Source organism: Periplaneta americana, chromosome 5, assembly GCF_040183065.1.
Source record: "Periplaneta americana isolate PAMFEO1 chromosome 5, P.americana_PAMFEO1_priV1, whole genome shotgun sequence".
In the NCBI taxonomy this organism is placed as follows: Eukaryota; Metazoa; Arthropoda; class Insecta; order Blattodea; family Blattidae; genus Periplaneta; species Periplaneta americana.
In genome coordinates this window covers 64,224,011-64,240,573 of record NC_091121.1, presented here as the reverse complement: position 1 = coordinate 64,240,573, position 16,563 = coordinate 64,224,011, and the positions used below count along the sequence as shown (strand labels likewise).

At 32.1% G+C, this 16,563-nt stretch overlaps 1 protein-coding gene across 14 annotated transcripts in view; it reads right to left on the bottom strand.

Moving 5' to 3' along the window:
- Positions 1–16,563, bottom strand: part of LOC138699780 (multiple PDZ domain protein-like) — a 1,065,748-nt gene that overhangs the window by 1,032,091 nt on the left and 17,094 nt on the right. For 13 of the 14 annotated variants that reach the window (XR_011332076.1, XM_069825918.1, XM_069825919.1 and 10 more), the window contains one exon: positions 4,070–4,185. The exons of the other annotated variant lie outside the window; for it this stretch is intronic. Coding sequence is in view for 12 of the 13 variants with exons in the window: in XM_069825918.1 (XP_069682019.1) it covers positions 4,070–4,185 (116 nt within the window). In the remaining variant the exon portion in view is untranslated. The remainder of the gene's footprint in view (positions 1–4,069; positions 4,186–16,563) is intronic. 14 annotated transcript variants of the gene reach the window in all.

Below are 16,563 nucleotides of genomic sequence, written 5' to 3'. Positions count from 1 at the left end.
TTAAATTACAATTCATCCATTCATTGCTACTTGTAACTTCGTAATTATTTCACCATTTCACCAATGCTCTATAAGCTCTACACCTTAAGTGGTACTTAAATACAACATTTAAAAACATAACTTGATTAAAATTAATATTTAAGTAAGATTTTTCCGACTATATGAAACTATATTCATAATAATCAGCATGAGTGTCATACTGACTTAATTTTTTATCACATTTACGTCCTCTTTAATGACCGACCGCATCATTAAAATATATTATCAAAATCTGAGTTTTGTAAATTAAAATATACATTTAATTTTCAGAAATGCCAGCCTGAACAGCTTGAGCCAGAAAGTTATAATAGAGGGGCCTAGGATCTCTATAAACAGAAATAGGAGAGATAATTTTCATTTCCAAAATAAATTTAAGAAATCACTAATTACCGAAATCTTGGATATAAAAAGGTAGCAAATTTATAAGCAACCAACACAATAAAGTTTTTCACATATGAATATAAATTTCAAATCTCAAAATTAAGAAGTAACCATAGCAGAAAGAGTAATAAAATTAACGTATCTCTTTGGGTATATGTGAATGAAAGAACAAATAACTGCATTAATGATTATATGAATGAATAAATGAATAACGGATATTTTGTTTGAAACAACTTACACCACTAAATTGGAAGAAGGCTGGAAAGCTATATCACCCCAACTGCATTCGTCAAAACTACCAACTGTACGCATTGAAAGTATTTCCTTAATGTTAGGAGTTCAGAAATATCAAGTTTCACTTCCAAGAGTTATTCCAAACACGGGAAATCGTCAATGTTTACACCCTTAATAATCTTAGTATTCTTTTTTGTTTCTAATTACCTAAGTAAAATATCATAATTTCTATACATAGTAATGGACATTCTAAATAATCTTGTTACTCGATTTACATTCGAACATTAAAATCACAGATGGCCACAATATTTTAAATGCCTTAGTATGCGTATTTTGCAAAGCAGAAAGTAACAAAAATGATCTACATATCGATAAAAAAAAATACGTAAAAAAATAGGTTTGACAACGTGGAAAATCTTATGATGCAATGAAGAATATTTTAGCTGCCAAGGCTGCAGTCAATCATAGCGTATAATCTTACGTTCGCTACAGGAACAAGTTGCACAAAGTAATACCATCCCTAATTTTGTAGGTACAAAATATTTCTTAAGTGTAAAGATTTTAAACACGTCAAAAGAAAACTAAAATATTCTGTGATACTTTTCTTACTTGCTTGAATTCATATATATAGTGCAGAGAAAAAGTAGCACACATTACAAATTGTCATTACACGAATCAACCTATGATTTATAAATTTAATGAAGTGTCCCTTTGCACTTCAGCAAAGTAAGAAATTGTCTGATTATTATCCAAACAAACTGATTGGTTGTGGTGTGGAGATTCAATTGGCTGGTCAATAAGAACAATGTACATGAACACCTTGGACTTCTGGCTATAGGGTTACCGTAAGTAGCTAATGTATCCCAAAATCATACTACAATTGTAGCTATAAATTAAGTATGAATTCGACGTAGTCCAAATGAGTTTACATCAGAGGTCTGCATCGGACGTTTTCGCTCGAGCGCCAAGTAGTTCATAGCATAATCCGATAGGTAGCGCACATGCATGATGGGTAAAATTGTCATGAGCGATAAATCCTCGAACGGTATAAGCCGAGCGTTAGACATTCGTTCTTGTTACAGTGATGAACTGTGTAGTAACATCATAGATGTTTATAATTTCAAAACTTTGCAGTGTTTAACTAATCTCTCCATAGTACAACTACAAAACTTGCTTTAAAATGTAATATAAATGTTGTAGGTAAATGTTCCCCCCCCCCCCCACACACACACACACACACACACAGGAGTGATTTTGTTTTCGCCACATCTGATAGATGTTATTGGATGTAAATGTAATTATTACAAACGGAAAACACAATCACGATAATGCATGAACTGTATCAAGTTTTCTAGTAGTAGTAGTAATAATAATAATAATAATAATAATAATAATAATAATAATAATAATAATAATCTCTAATAATTAGTGTATCAATCTTTGCGTCTGTAACAGTTGTGCAGCAAGATTATTCGTTTTATTATATTTTCTGTGATGTTATCTCCGTACCAATATTGTTATTAATCTACTGCTATATCAATAATATTTTGTAAAACGTTTCTACATTGTCGCAGTATATAGGCGGAACACTATGTATGGACCTATCATATTATATATGTGGTAAATCAAATGAGGGGTTTGCCGGAAAAAGGGCGTATACGTCAATATGGTGAATTGAGATACACGCAATCTAAGATTTTAAAACGCACCTGAATAAAATGTTATACAGATAGTGAACAAAATTATACATTAAATTAAAAATCTTAGCGAGTATAAATGTTTTGTAGCATTTAGGCAATTTATATTATTAAATTTCCTTATATTTGTACCATTTAAAACTTCGGTCTATACGCCCTTTATCCATATAATGATTTGCTTAGGGGATTTAATGTAGATTTTAGATTTAAATTTCACACGGAATTGAAACAAAGATACATTTTATGACATTTATTATCTACTTCTAAAGTAATTTACATTATTTCAGATATACTGAGTAGACATTAAGTACGCAAAGCAAAATCTCTGAATATAACAGAAAAAGAAAATCTCCATTTTCTGTGAACATAAATAAATAAAATTTATTCTTTGTAGGCATAATCTTGATAACAATAAGCCCAAAAATCTGAATATTGTAACAAATCTCTTTATAGAACATAAAATATTTCCGTCTGAATCTATGAGTTTCATAAGTTTGTTTACTCTTAAAGCAAGGACAATAATGAACATAAAAAGCAGTCAAAGGAAACAACTGGACTGACTAAATTGAACTATAGGCCTATATATTTGCTTAGTCTCTACCAAGAGAAAAAACACACAGTTCAGTATGCGGTAACGCGCAGCACTAGCTCTACTTGTAGACTGACTGACTAAATCGCGCGCGCACGCACGCACGCACGCACACAGCCCTGTCCTGCAGGTATGTACAGTACAATCAAAACAAAATTTCGCTACTATAATTTGCGAATTATTCACTACATTTTAAACCGTTTTCCCGAAGAAGGGCGTATAGGTCTATCCGCCTTTCTTCCGGCAAACCCCTCAAATATTGAATAATTATTAATTAGCAATAATAACTGTATATCGAAGTTTTTCATACTATTTTATTTATAACTTCATGTTCCTGTTTTGGTACGTTCCATTGACTGTTCCATAAAACGTTTGTCATAAACGCAGAAAATAAAGCCTTATTTTTACCGTGAGAGCAAAACATATGTGCATCTTGTCTGTCGCCTTCCATAAAAGATAAGACAATATGTCGGTGAGATGACCTTGTACTGTGCTTCTATTTATTACGAGCGTATCACGACCGATCGTATCTCACTCGAGGGTGCGACACTCGACCACATGTTATAAACGAATTCAGAGACTCACTACTTCGAAACTTCATTACGAGGATTATGGTACTTATTACTTAACATACTTTCAGTTTGTATAACTTTTGTTTCTATGCACTGTAACTCTGAACTACAGCAATCTAAGAAGGTTGTGCACACGGTTTTTCTTATTTTCACCTCTATATGACAGTGTTAAAATGTTTACACTTTCATACGAAATACTTTGTATATAAACATGTATGAAACTAAAATGAAAAGCTTCAATAATACAATTTTTTAAATAAAACATTACTACATTGAAATGTATCTCAGTTAACAAGACAACTGAAAAAAAAGAAAAAATGTAGTGATCTTCTCAAAATTATTTTGAAGCATAAGTATATCATTGGAGAGATTCTGTTCAATGACAATAGAAATAAATTTCATCACAAAGTTAGTCAATGCCTTCATGGGTAAGACAATGTATGTTTCATAATTATTTTAAGCTCCAGAAACAACCAGCATTTAACAGTTAAAACAATACCCCACTCCTATAATAAAATTAATGACAGTAACCACGCTAAGGTACAACGTAAACTCACCGCCCAGCTATGCCAGTGTTCTGGATTTCCTGCACGAAGATTCCGAGCTCCCCCTTCTCTTCACTCCGCAAGCCAACTACACTAAAACCAAGGCTGCTCCCTTCAGGCTTGAACAGCTGAAACAAGGTGACATGACAACCCCATGCTGCTGGGAGTACACATGATATGAAATAAAATCACTTCTCGAGCAAACTCCCAATTAACCATGCTGCTCAAAAACTTAATTATACCGGTACTCAAAACAATATAATTTTATGTATCCTAACACAGTTGACGGAATTCTCTATAATAACTTTCATTCCACGATATTTAAGCAGTACATAGTTTATAACTGTCAAATATAATAAAGCTTTCTTTAGAAAAGTCGTTGTAGTTCTTTTTAGACCAACAACAAGACAAGATTATTTAGCAACCCATCTGTACAAAATAAAAATGTTTCTATAAAAAAAATTCCCTCTTTTGAATGATAACTGCGATATGAATACTATACAATCCAAATCTGCAATACTGAATAATAGTAAATCAGTCAGTGAATTACTCTACACCGAAATCAAGAATGAATTGTTATAAGAACATAAATTTCAGAAAAAAAAAAAATCATATTAAAAGATTTAAAGTCCTTTCATGTTTATCCTAACATTACGCTACATAATTTCTGAATTGTATTTACTTTATAATCTGACAAACCCATCTTAAAAAGAGACAAATCAAACAGAGCTTTCGAAAAGCAAAAGAAATTTTAATTATTTATTAAGTAAGCTGCTCTTTATTCCAACAAGTCTAGTGGATTTTCAGAATACGATGTGTTATAAAGTCCAATACTTAAAGAATTAAACTGAGACTCTGTTAAAGCAATGTTTCACGAAATAGCTATGGTAATTTTTAGAAATCAACTAACCCATTATTACATTGTTATATTGTGTTACAAGTATCATCATCAAAATAATCTCGCACAACAAAAATCATAAGAACTGATCTATTTACAAGACTATATAATATTATAAAATAAAGAGCATCCCTAGTTAGAGAGCCTAATTATGTAAGCCACATCTCTAATGAAGGTGATGCAAATGGAAAAATTAATGAATAAATATGGCTAAACAATTTTATGAATATGACAAATGCAATCATTCTTACATTCTAATACATTCACCTGTATATGATTTCGACTGAACAATACAGAGTTTGTAACTATGTTCGAATAAGCTGTTTTAAATAAACTACTTAAAAGATTAAATGTACTATACAAAAACCTAATAATTAACACAAATAAAAAATGAAGCTATAAATTAATTTACATCTGGCTTCAAGAAACAAATGAACACAGATAATTGGGAGTTCACATTATCTGAGTCTTCCTTCACCTCAGAATGCTGTCAAATTTGTGACAAGAATTCACGCTTTTCTAAATTGTGTTATCTGTGTTTTATTTCTTATCATATTGTGTAACTATGTGTCCTGTAACAAACCAACAGCACATGCAGAACACAGCATGCAGGAACCAAGCAACACACAGACATGCCAATCACTTGGTATTCACAGTTTATGCTGTTCATCTTCTTCCTTCTATCACTTTTCATACCATCAACAATTACCGTCAATATTACAGAAGTTTAAATGAGCATCACAAACATGACACATACTTTCTCATTATATATTTTGTATAATTCGTAACTACTATTCGAAGGGTGTATATAAATTAAATCATGCTATATAGACCTTAATAATAAAATAAAATTCCCTTCTTTGTATCACACACAAGACGCTTTTTTTTTATAATCCTGAATGTAAAACATCTCACTTCATTTATAAAAGTGTATAAGCACATATATGTCATTAATATCTTTCACAATGTCACATAAACAATTATTCGTATATTTTAGTGAATTATAATATAAAGTTAAAGAATATTAGTAATGCATGGTATAACATTACCCACTATTACCAGTCCCCTTTAAGCATTTCTAAAAAATAATAATAATAGCAATAAAATAAAAATTTAAAAAACCTGGCTACTATAAAATTACTTTCTTATTTTATTTTATCAGTGTTGGCAAGCACAGAATAAAATTACACTCTTTAGTTAGTTAAGCTGCCACTTCAAGCAAGCGGAGTTTGGAGTAAAACTGAGTGTTTTTGAGAGAAGTCTAGCAGATGTTTGCTAAACCTCTGGAAGAAAGTTGTGAATCATTTGTACAATGCACAATGAGTTTCTTGCATTTAGGAAGTAAAATTGTAGAAGAAATGTACTCTGTTTTTCAGAAAAACTTGAAAGAAAGATCAGAAAACAATGTTGTAAATTATGTTATTAGTAAATGTGGTAATTTGTATCTGGTTTATGTATTTTAGAATGACATGCATGCTTTTACACTGCTTGTCATGATTCTATTAGCAAATGGTTGTCACAATACACTAATTTGGTTGTATTTCACTGGCTAACTCTGGAAAAAGAGCCAAACAGCAAGCTGTAAGAAAAGTGTGCTAATTCTAAGATAGCCAAATATTTCTTTTGATGAATCTGTACTGTTTGACGAAATAAGTTCCTTAAAAACATACATAAAAATTCAAAGTACAACTTCTGTATGACGTAAAGTTGCAGAAAAATGGTATCAGTACATAAGCAGTTGTTCTGCTAGAGGGTATTGAATTGACAAAGCTAGTACAGTACTATTTTGTCATGCCTGCAAAACATGCAGCTGTGGAAAGAATATTTTAAATGTTCAATATTCTATAGACGGATGAGCGAAATAAGTTCTGTTTTGAAACTGTGAAGTTATTGTTCATAGTTAAGTACAACATGAAACATGTAACTTGTGCACAATACTATGAAGGTATTGCAGGTAAGAGCTATTTTTTAGAAAATTCGAGGCCGTGAGACATACATAAAATAAGTGTAATAAACAGGACATGCTCTGAATTCCTCCATTTTTTTCAATTCTGATACAGTAACGTTATATATAATGGAATTTTGAAACTATTCTTTTCTTTTCAACTCGTCATTTAAAACTAATCATTCTATGCAAATTCTACTCATTCATAATAAGGGGTTTTACAACAAGTGCTATACCGTAAGTTCCCTACCTGTGCAGTCAACTGGCTAGAGAAAGTACAAATAGAACAAAATTGCAACAAAATATAACAACAATTGAATACCCCCTTCGGAATAAGGGTATATGGTACATTGTTTCCTTATGTACTTATACCATTACCCCAGGGGAATGGGTAATTCAATTTCATATACAATAATTTTTCTTAGCAAAAACTGAAACTGTTTCGTCAGTTTATCTCTATGTAATAATAATTTAAAAAAAAAATAACATGTGATCTGGAACAAATGAAGAATAATAAAATTGTGTTCTTTCAATTTCGAATAAAAATCCATTAATCTTCACTAAAAGTTATTATATTTCATGCAAATCATTCCCAGGGGAACTAATTCGTAATTACTGAATAAGAAGAAATCTGTTTAATAGTTCAAGACAAATAGTTGTAAACAGACAGAAATGTCCAAAAGCATTTTTTTTCAGTAAATGGGATGCTCAAAACAAGTTTTTCAATGAAAATATCGAAGTAGACTTCAGTACCATCATTCTATAGTTTGTATAATGAGAAAGCAATAAGTGCACATCATTGTGACCTCACTATTCAACTCCAAAAATGCATAATTTAACTCAATAATAATAATAATAATAATAATAATAATAATAATAATAATAATAATAATAATATGATAATAATAATAATAATAATATGATAATAATAATATAATGATGATGATAATAATAATAATAATATGATAATAATAATAATATAATGATGATAATAATAATAATAATAATAATAATAATAATAATAATAATAATAATGTGGTAAAACAACAAATCTTTACAGTGTAAGAGAGCAATGAATCATAATCAGCTCTTCTGTATGTAACTCTGAAAGCAATCCATTTACAGTATATACACTGATTACTGAAGGCACAAAATACTATCAATTTTCTGTATCTATGCAGCATATCAGTTTCTACCACTCACATTTCCATCAAAGCATTTAAAGCGGCAAAAGGGACAAAGAATTTAAAGAAAACAACAAAGATGCCAAAAAAAAAAAAAAATCGAATGTTGTCTGTCTTTTTTTTTTTCATAATATTTCAAAATTTCAACATGTCTCCAATAACACGTCTTTTGGGGAGAAAAAAAAAAATGCGCGCATATTTTAATAAAATGCGAATCACCTTAACGACCAGTTCTCTACAGAAAAAGTATTGAAATTTAGGTTATAAGAAGATCCAAGTAAAAAATAAAGACAAGACACAATTCAAAAAGAAAATTTTTTACTTTCTTCTTTGTTGGTTACTTTCAGATATGCAAGAAAGAAGAATGTACCTTAGTAATTAAGAAATAAATATTATTCTGAAAAAGTTATTGATATGTAACACTAGATTATACTACAAAGCACATAACGAGAAAGCATTTCTACAATAAATCCAAGAAAACTATACAAGCATGCACTATCCACCACCAGACAATGTTGTTATAACTACAATTCTACTTTGCAACTATGGGTTTCACATAATATAAAAATGTGTGATGAATGCTTTATTTTATTTTGAGGAGTTAAGAAGTTTAAAAAAATAAAAAACATTTTACTGTGTGATACAATCGCTTCACAACCTGGTTTTGCTTGATACACAAAACGTGAAATTATAAATGATATTGTTCTTCAATTGAATTATATTCCTATTTTTCATGGTGCAATTAATTCTGTAATTCTATTCATTTACATTAACTTCAACTTTCAGATCATCCATTTCATATTTATGCTGTTATCATAAACAGATAGAGGCTTCTTACTACAGATTTTCATTTTGAAGCATGGAAATGATTTCTTGATTTTACCCACCTACATACTTCTATTTATATTGTCCAGAATTTTAGGTTACTTAAGATTTGGATGAACCTGGTTTCTTCAATTGAGTATGTTTTTTTTTAAATGCAATATTTTATTGTAAAACATTCCACATCTAAACAAATGTCACTGTGTACAAAATATTCATGACATAAACTGTATTACAAAGACAAAAAATAATCTGTAAAAACAAAATACAATTTTAACAACATTTTACTTACAATAAATAAATAAATGAAGTAAAAAGTAAGTATCCCCTTTATATGCCTTAAAAGCACATGGAGGACAGAGAGATATAGCTACATGCTTTCATAACCTTGGCATTAGAATGAAATGGTGTGGCTAGAATCACACTCTGGTCGCATTTTACCCCAGGGAAGAGACAGTACTCAATTTGACAGGAGGGTAAGTAGACCCTGGACTGTCTAGAAGTTTTGGCAATGAGTAAAATCCTGTCACCATCCAAAATTGAACACGGGACCTTCCAGTCAGTAGCCACCAGTTTCTCTACCAAATGAGTTATCTGGTCGTCAGCAAACAAACAAATAAACAAGCTCCTGGCATCCCATTAGGGTAGGTCCTTCTATATAAGTAGAATCAACTTTCTTTAGCGCTAATCATGGGAGCTGATCCAGCAAGACTTAGTTAAAATCTTCATCTTTTATAGTGAACGCAATATGGAATTTAATACATCGAAATGATAGTTTTATTGACTTTTTTTTATAGAAGCTGATAGAAAATAGTACTTAAAAATTGTAATTTACTTTCTGGTCCTCAAAACTAGAGTAAAAATTAAATATGGTAATACAGAAATTTACACGCAGTCTGACCAAGAAATACAATACGAGGCGTGCCTATAAAGTAACTTTCCCACTCGTCCCACAGCTAGCAAACTATATGTTGCGCGAAGCGATTGCGTGTACGTGAGAGAGTAATGTCCTGGCATGGCGCATGCGCTAGCAGAACTTCCCGAGTGCTCTCAGTAGCTTTGTTGCATTGGTTGAAGATGGACGGCTCCTATTCCAGTTCCCGCCATGTGTGAAGTGCGATCAGTGATAAAGTTTTTGAATGCACAGGGCATAGCACCGATTGAAATTTATCATCAGCTGTACCAGGTCTATGGGCCTAAGTCATGAGCAAGCAGATGGTGTGTTGCTGCTGTAGACAATTTTCAGCAGGACACCAAAATGTGCATGATGAGGAGCACAGTGGAAGGCCAACCATCATCACAGATGACCTTATGGAGCAACGTACTATCTGCTTGCTCATGACGTTAGGTCCATAGACATGGCACAGCTGACGATAAATTTCAATCGATGCTATGCCCTGTGCATTCAAAAACTTTATCACTGATCACACTTTACATGCGGCAGGAGCTGGAATAGGAACGTCCATCTTCAACCAATGCAACTAAGCTACTGAGAGCACTCGGAAAGTTCTGCTAGCGCATGCGCCATGCCAAGACATTACTCTATCACATACACGCAGTCGCTTTGCACAACATATGGTTTGCTAGCTGTGGGACAAGTGGGAAAGTTACTTTATGGACACGCCTCGTAATACACAATTAATATTTATCTTAATTATAACTGTCACAATGCAAAAAATAAAAGTAAAAAATAAATAAAATGAATCTAATTCTGAACGAACACCAAATTCTGTCACATGACCTGTGTTACTGACATTCCATTCCAAATACAACTTAAAAGTGATGTACATTCAGTGATACTTAATGGAGTTTTCTCTATTCTCATTCCCTAGAAAGACGTCATGCTGTAGGTACAAGTTTCCATCTCTTTTGGCATTTATTACAACTTATTGTTAAATACTAGTACCAATCTATTCCACAACTGTTATTTATAAAGACGTACTTAATATATTTAATCTTGTTATTATCAAACCTTGTTCACAAAACAAAACTTCTTTCATGACTTCAGAAGACCAGTGCAGGAATGATACAAAGACAGGTTTCTCTTGCAATCACATGACAAAATGATAATTCACAATTATAAAATGTTTTACAAACACAGGTTCAGGAGACTATGCTAACAACTAATAGGTAATACATGACAGGTCTGGATTATATTTATAGGTTAATACACAATGCATTGATGCTTAACACTGAGATCATAATGACAGATTAGTATGGAGAGGGGGACTCTTGATGGCGGCAACTGTGGTCCCTCAATTTCTTCACTACTGCATATACTCAGTCTGTTCCACCACTCAAAGAATGTTATAAAGCACACATCAGTCATAGTTTCCTTTTCGAGGTAAGCCTGAAGTTATAACCTGAACAAAATATCACAATGATGAAACATTACACTTCTGATTATAGTGTTTACTATTTTGCATTAATATTTTTACAGTTTTTTTAAGATATGTAATAATCATTATCTTATTAAATGAAATGTCATTATATTAGGAGGTCTATTTACAACAAGCTAATGTCTATATCCTTATATCTATCATGAATATCCTTTCAATAATTTAGGGTTTACGTAGATACACAGTAGGGTTGCCAACTCTCCTGTATTTCCTGGGATCTCCTGCATTTGTACCTAATTTTTAACAGTCTCCTGGCTCCCATATTATTCTTCTCTTCGAGCATTTTTCTCTCTTACATTTGTATAATGTAATAATTTTTATTCTAAACATCTGATTTTGCCGTGAATGATGATTGTTTATATGATGAGTTTTTGTCCAAGAGATGCATTAAAATATGCAGTTTTTATAGAACATAATGCCTGCCAAGAATGGGTATTAGTGCTCACCCTTTTAAAATATAACAGTGTTCATGTTATAAATTTGGAAGCACTGGCTAGTTTTGTTCTAAGCATACCAAGTAGTAATGCTCATACAAAGGCGTTTCATCTCAAGACTAATAATTGAACAACGTTCGAAACAAGAGCACGACACATTTAATCAAATCAGAGTTGAAAACTGCACTCGACTTCAACTATTACGTGAGACATCTGTCTCAAAATACTTTTAATGATTTAAGCCTAGCTGCTGAAGTGTAGAATAAAATTGTTTTTTAGTAACTGAATCAGATAATTTGTCTGTTTAACCCTAGTCTAGTACACAGTTATTTAAACAGTGTGATGACTTAGTAAACATTTTATTTTATTTAGAAAGATTTTCTAATCACGTACATTCTAATGACATAGTACATGATTCTACTTTACTTTCCAATTCAGTACATTACATTTAATGTGGCGGTAAGAAAATAACCAGGTACGATAGAATTTAACACGAGAAAGATATATAATACATATTCTGAAGAAAATAACCTTGTATATTGCATATATTCTACTCAATTTTCATTTGGAATACAGTGAAAGCCTAATATAGCACAGATCGATATATCACAGAATCTGACATAACGCAGTGGTACATATATGTCCTTTAAAAAAAATATCATTACCAGAGAATAAAAGTCAGTGAAGTTCTTCTGCTCTGCAGTGAGAATTTTATTTTTGCCCATTGCATTACATGTAGAAAAATTATATTAAACCCCATTTTAAATTATTGCTTGGTAGACATAGCAGGTACTTGATTGTTACTTGACTGTTCGTCATTCATCCATATGAAGTTGTGTAGACCAATTTAGGAACAGAGTCTTTGCTCACAGCATGTCATAGAAGGCAGGTCTACACTGCACTCACAATGAGATGAGATGACGGAAATCTGTTAGGATGCCTGCCTGCATTACCTGAACCATGGGCTTCTTTAACACAAGTTATAATCGGGGGTATGCCAGGAATCGAACCTGGATTCACAGTATTAAGAGTCGAGCACTCTAGCCAATAGACTGCTGCACGATTATTTTTTTCTTAATGTACAGTACCATATTGTAAACGTGCAATATTTCTCGTAACTACATAGAGAGAAGATTAAAAAACTGTGATGGAAGTGAATAGAGATATCGGATGTTTGTGAAGTAATGAAACATAAATGCTAAGTAATTCCATGAGTGGACAGGCAAAGCAAATCAAATAATATTTACTTCCTGCAACTCGCGAATATATAATAGGCCTATATGCCGAAAACAAACACAATATATTATTAACCCTCCAAACAAAACTAACCAAATCTTTTCAAGACAAAGCCTAAATAAACAGGCCTACATGAAATTGAGCTATTACAACAATGATTAACTACTGTATTTTCTTTTTCACGAAAGCAAAAGTATACAAGTGATAAGAATTTTTTTTCATCTGTGTGTTTCATGACATAAAATTAAGTAGAATAGTGTTATGTTGATTCTTTTCCCATCCTCTCCTCCTCTTGTATCACTCTACAGGTCATCTTCCGATATACAGTAGATAAGCTATGAGGGTCATTCCGAAAGTAATGCCTCCTATTTTTTTGTGATGACCTGCAACGTCTGAGTCAGATGTTAGTGGCACTGTAGTAAATGCTAATGTCCTGTTAGTTTGGATGTCGTGCGACAGATAGTGGCAGCGGGAAATTTATCAAAATGGCATCTGACATAGAGGTGCATAAGAAACAGAGATGTGTTACTGAATTCCTCACTGCCAAACAAATTGCATCTATTGACATCCATTGATGTTTGCTGAAGGCGTACGGAGACCATACAGTGGATGCGAGCACAGTGAGGCCGTGAGTAGTGCATTTCAACAGTGGCGAAAATGACAGTCTTCTGGGATAGGTGGGATGTGATTCTTTTGGATGCCCTGCAGCCTGGAGAAACTGCCAGTTCTGGCTAAGATGAAAGTCTAAACTTCCAGAGTCAGGCCAGAGAAGAAAACCTTTCACTTGCAACGCGATAAAGCCAGGCCCCACACCAGTTCCGCGACCACTGAGCACATTGCAAATTTGGCTGGACTATCCTAACACAACCACAATATAGGTCTGGACTTAGCACTTTCAGACTTCCATCTCTTTGAGCCTATAAAATAAGGACTACGTGAACAGCAACAATTTCCAGACAAGAACGCTGTCATCACAGCTGTAACAAAGTGGCTTGCCTCTGCTGGTTCAAATCTTTATGGGCATGGCATGTCAGCTCTTGTTCATCACTGGCAAACATGCATAATGAATGGTGTTGACTATTTGAAAAAATAACTATGTATCTGAAATCTTGCTCTATTTAACTGTGTTGTTATGCTCTGTGTATCTGTTGTAGTTTCCATGAAAATAAATAGGAGGCATTTACTTTCGGAACGATCATCATATAATGCGAAGGTAAAGTAGAACCTCTGATAGCTGCATTATATAGGGCTTTTACTGTACTGTTCAATTTTTTTTATGTATTATGAAGAACTGTAGAACATTCTTATAAAAACTCTTTCTTTCTAAAGTGGAACACAATACGAAAATTGAGTTTCAAAAATAACCATTTCAAAGTACTAGTCCCCTAAGATATTAAGTGTTTTTTAAAGCTATCGTGTTATTCATAATTGGATTATAGTATATTATTTAAACAATGATAATATAAATACCCACATTTATTCCTCTTCAAAGTTCAAGTCCATTTCAATGCCAGTTTAGATTGTTATTTTTTTTTAATTTAATGTAAAAATATCTGCCTGTTCATCACGGAATATTATCCAAATTTCACGTAATATTTTTTATCTATCAACTGATTTCATTTCACATCGTATTCTCAATTCAATCCATCCTTGTCTGATCCAGAAGATAATCATACTTACCTTAATTACTATTGTAATGTGAACAATTTCAAAGTTTTCTCTTAATTTAAATAAGGGAAAATCACATTTTCTCCAACTTTTAAGATATTATACTATTTTATCAACTAACAATAAAAAGTACGAATACTATTCTGGGAAGTAATTTTTATTATTAGTTTCTTTTACAAGCATTTATAGGCACTTGAAGCAATAATAAATCAAATTAATAGAAAAATAAGTACATCATATTGTGTATATATAAAACATACATAATGCACATCTGTATCACTGAATAACTAAATGACACATTCATTTATGTATGAAATCTAAGAAAAACCTCTATTATACTCGTACAAGAAGAAATGATAACTTATGGCTGTGATCAAGTGAAAATGAAATACGTAACTCAATAACTAACACACAATATTAAATAAATATTATTTTAATGTATTTTATTCAAGGCATTTCAAATAACTGGACAATGAAGGATGTGATGTTTAATAAATATTATTAATCAGTTTTTATGAAGACTGAGTAAAATAATCCGAGAACCAAGGATATAATGTTCAATAAATATTACTTTATAGAGTTTTATTGAAAATAAGTGATAAAATCGACTACCAAAGCCAGAATAACTTCAGTTTTAGAGAGTTAAACAGAAGAATATAGGTTACTCTTTTAACTTCACTTTTAAAACCAAAAATTCTATATTTACTGTACTTTTGTTTAAGTTTAGGTTCAACTATATTTCCTTTGTAATGAATAAAAACTCTTGAATGCAATGTAAACTCAAAATGAAAGCACTGACAAAGCTCAAGGAACAATAAAACAGAATTTCATACAAGCGAAATAGACAAATTCACACAATTTGTGTTAAAACAAATGCCCACATAGGGCAGACAAAACTTTGCACATCGCACAATTTAATAATCACTCAAATGAATATTTTACGACGAATAATCATACAAATAAACTGTTAATTAGATTTAGATATGTCTCAATGATTTAAATTTGGAATAAAGTTCGAATGCCACATTTGTTTCCTGAACAAATGTTCTCTTTCACAGATATAGAAGAGAGAACAAAAGAGTTCGTCCATCTCTTTTCCTCCTCAGTGTGCAAACACGTAAAGGTGAATGTGTGAACTAGTTCAGAGTAAGGACATGCAACCTCACACCAACACCCTAGCTCACATGCCTCGCAGGATAAACCACTACCTTGCACTGTTAAACAAGGGGAATTTGGAAAGTAACAGGACCAGTAACATTCATGTTAGTCTTAGAGTTTAATGCGATAACACCATATATTGCCACGGTTTTGGTTAGGTACAATTACAAGAAAAATACAGTAGAACTTGGATTATCATTACTATTTCGTTCTCCAAAGATTCCACAGTTATTTCAACGACTATTTAACAACTAAAACTCATCCTACGACAACATACTATTCTGAGAGTTCAACTGGTTTGTTACAAACTTGTTTTCTGCAGAAGACTCGGAAGGAATATCTCTAAATCTCCTTCAATATTTCCACACTAGCAAGCTGCACTTCTCCCTAAAACTTATCGAGTAAAATAAAATATAACGTTATCTTTAATAACTATGATACAACTGACTTCACCTGGGATTCCCCAAGGTTCAAATTTGACCACATGACTCGTAACATTACGAAACATTCGAGTATTATGTGATTAGTAGGGCTCGGATTTCTATGGTATGTCACATTTTCATCCTGGTCTCTTTTTATAAACTTAAGTTAAATTAAACACATTTCTAGCTTTTCTGAACATGATAACACGATTTTTATTGGTCACATAAATGCATACTTTACCACACTTTATCATTAATTCACATTTGACCAAAGAATGGTATAAAAGCATATTTTTTATCGTATTACAATAATTTTAATAGTTCTCCAAGTATTAGTCAC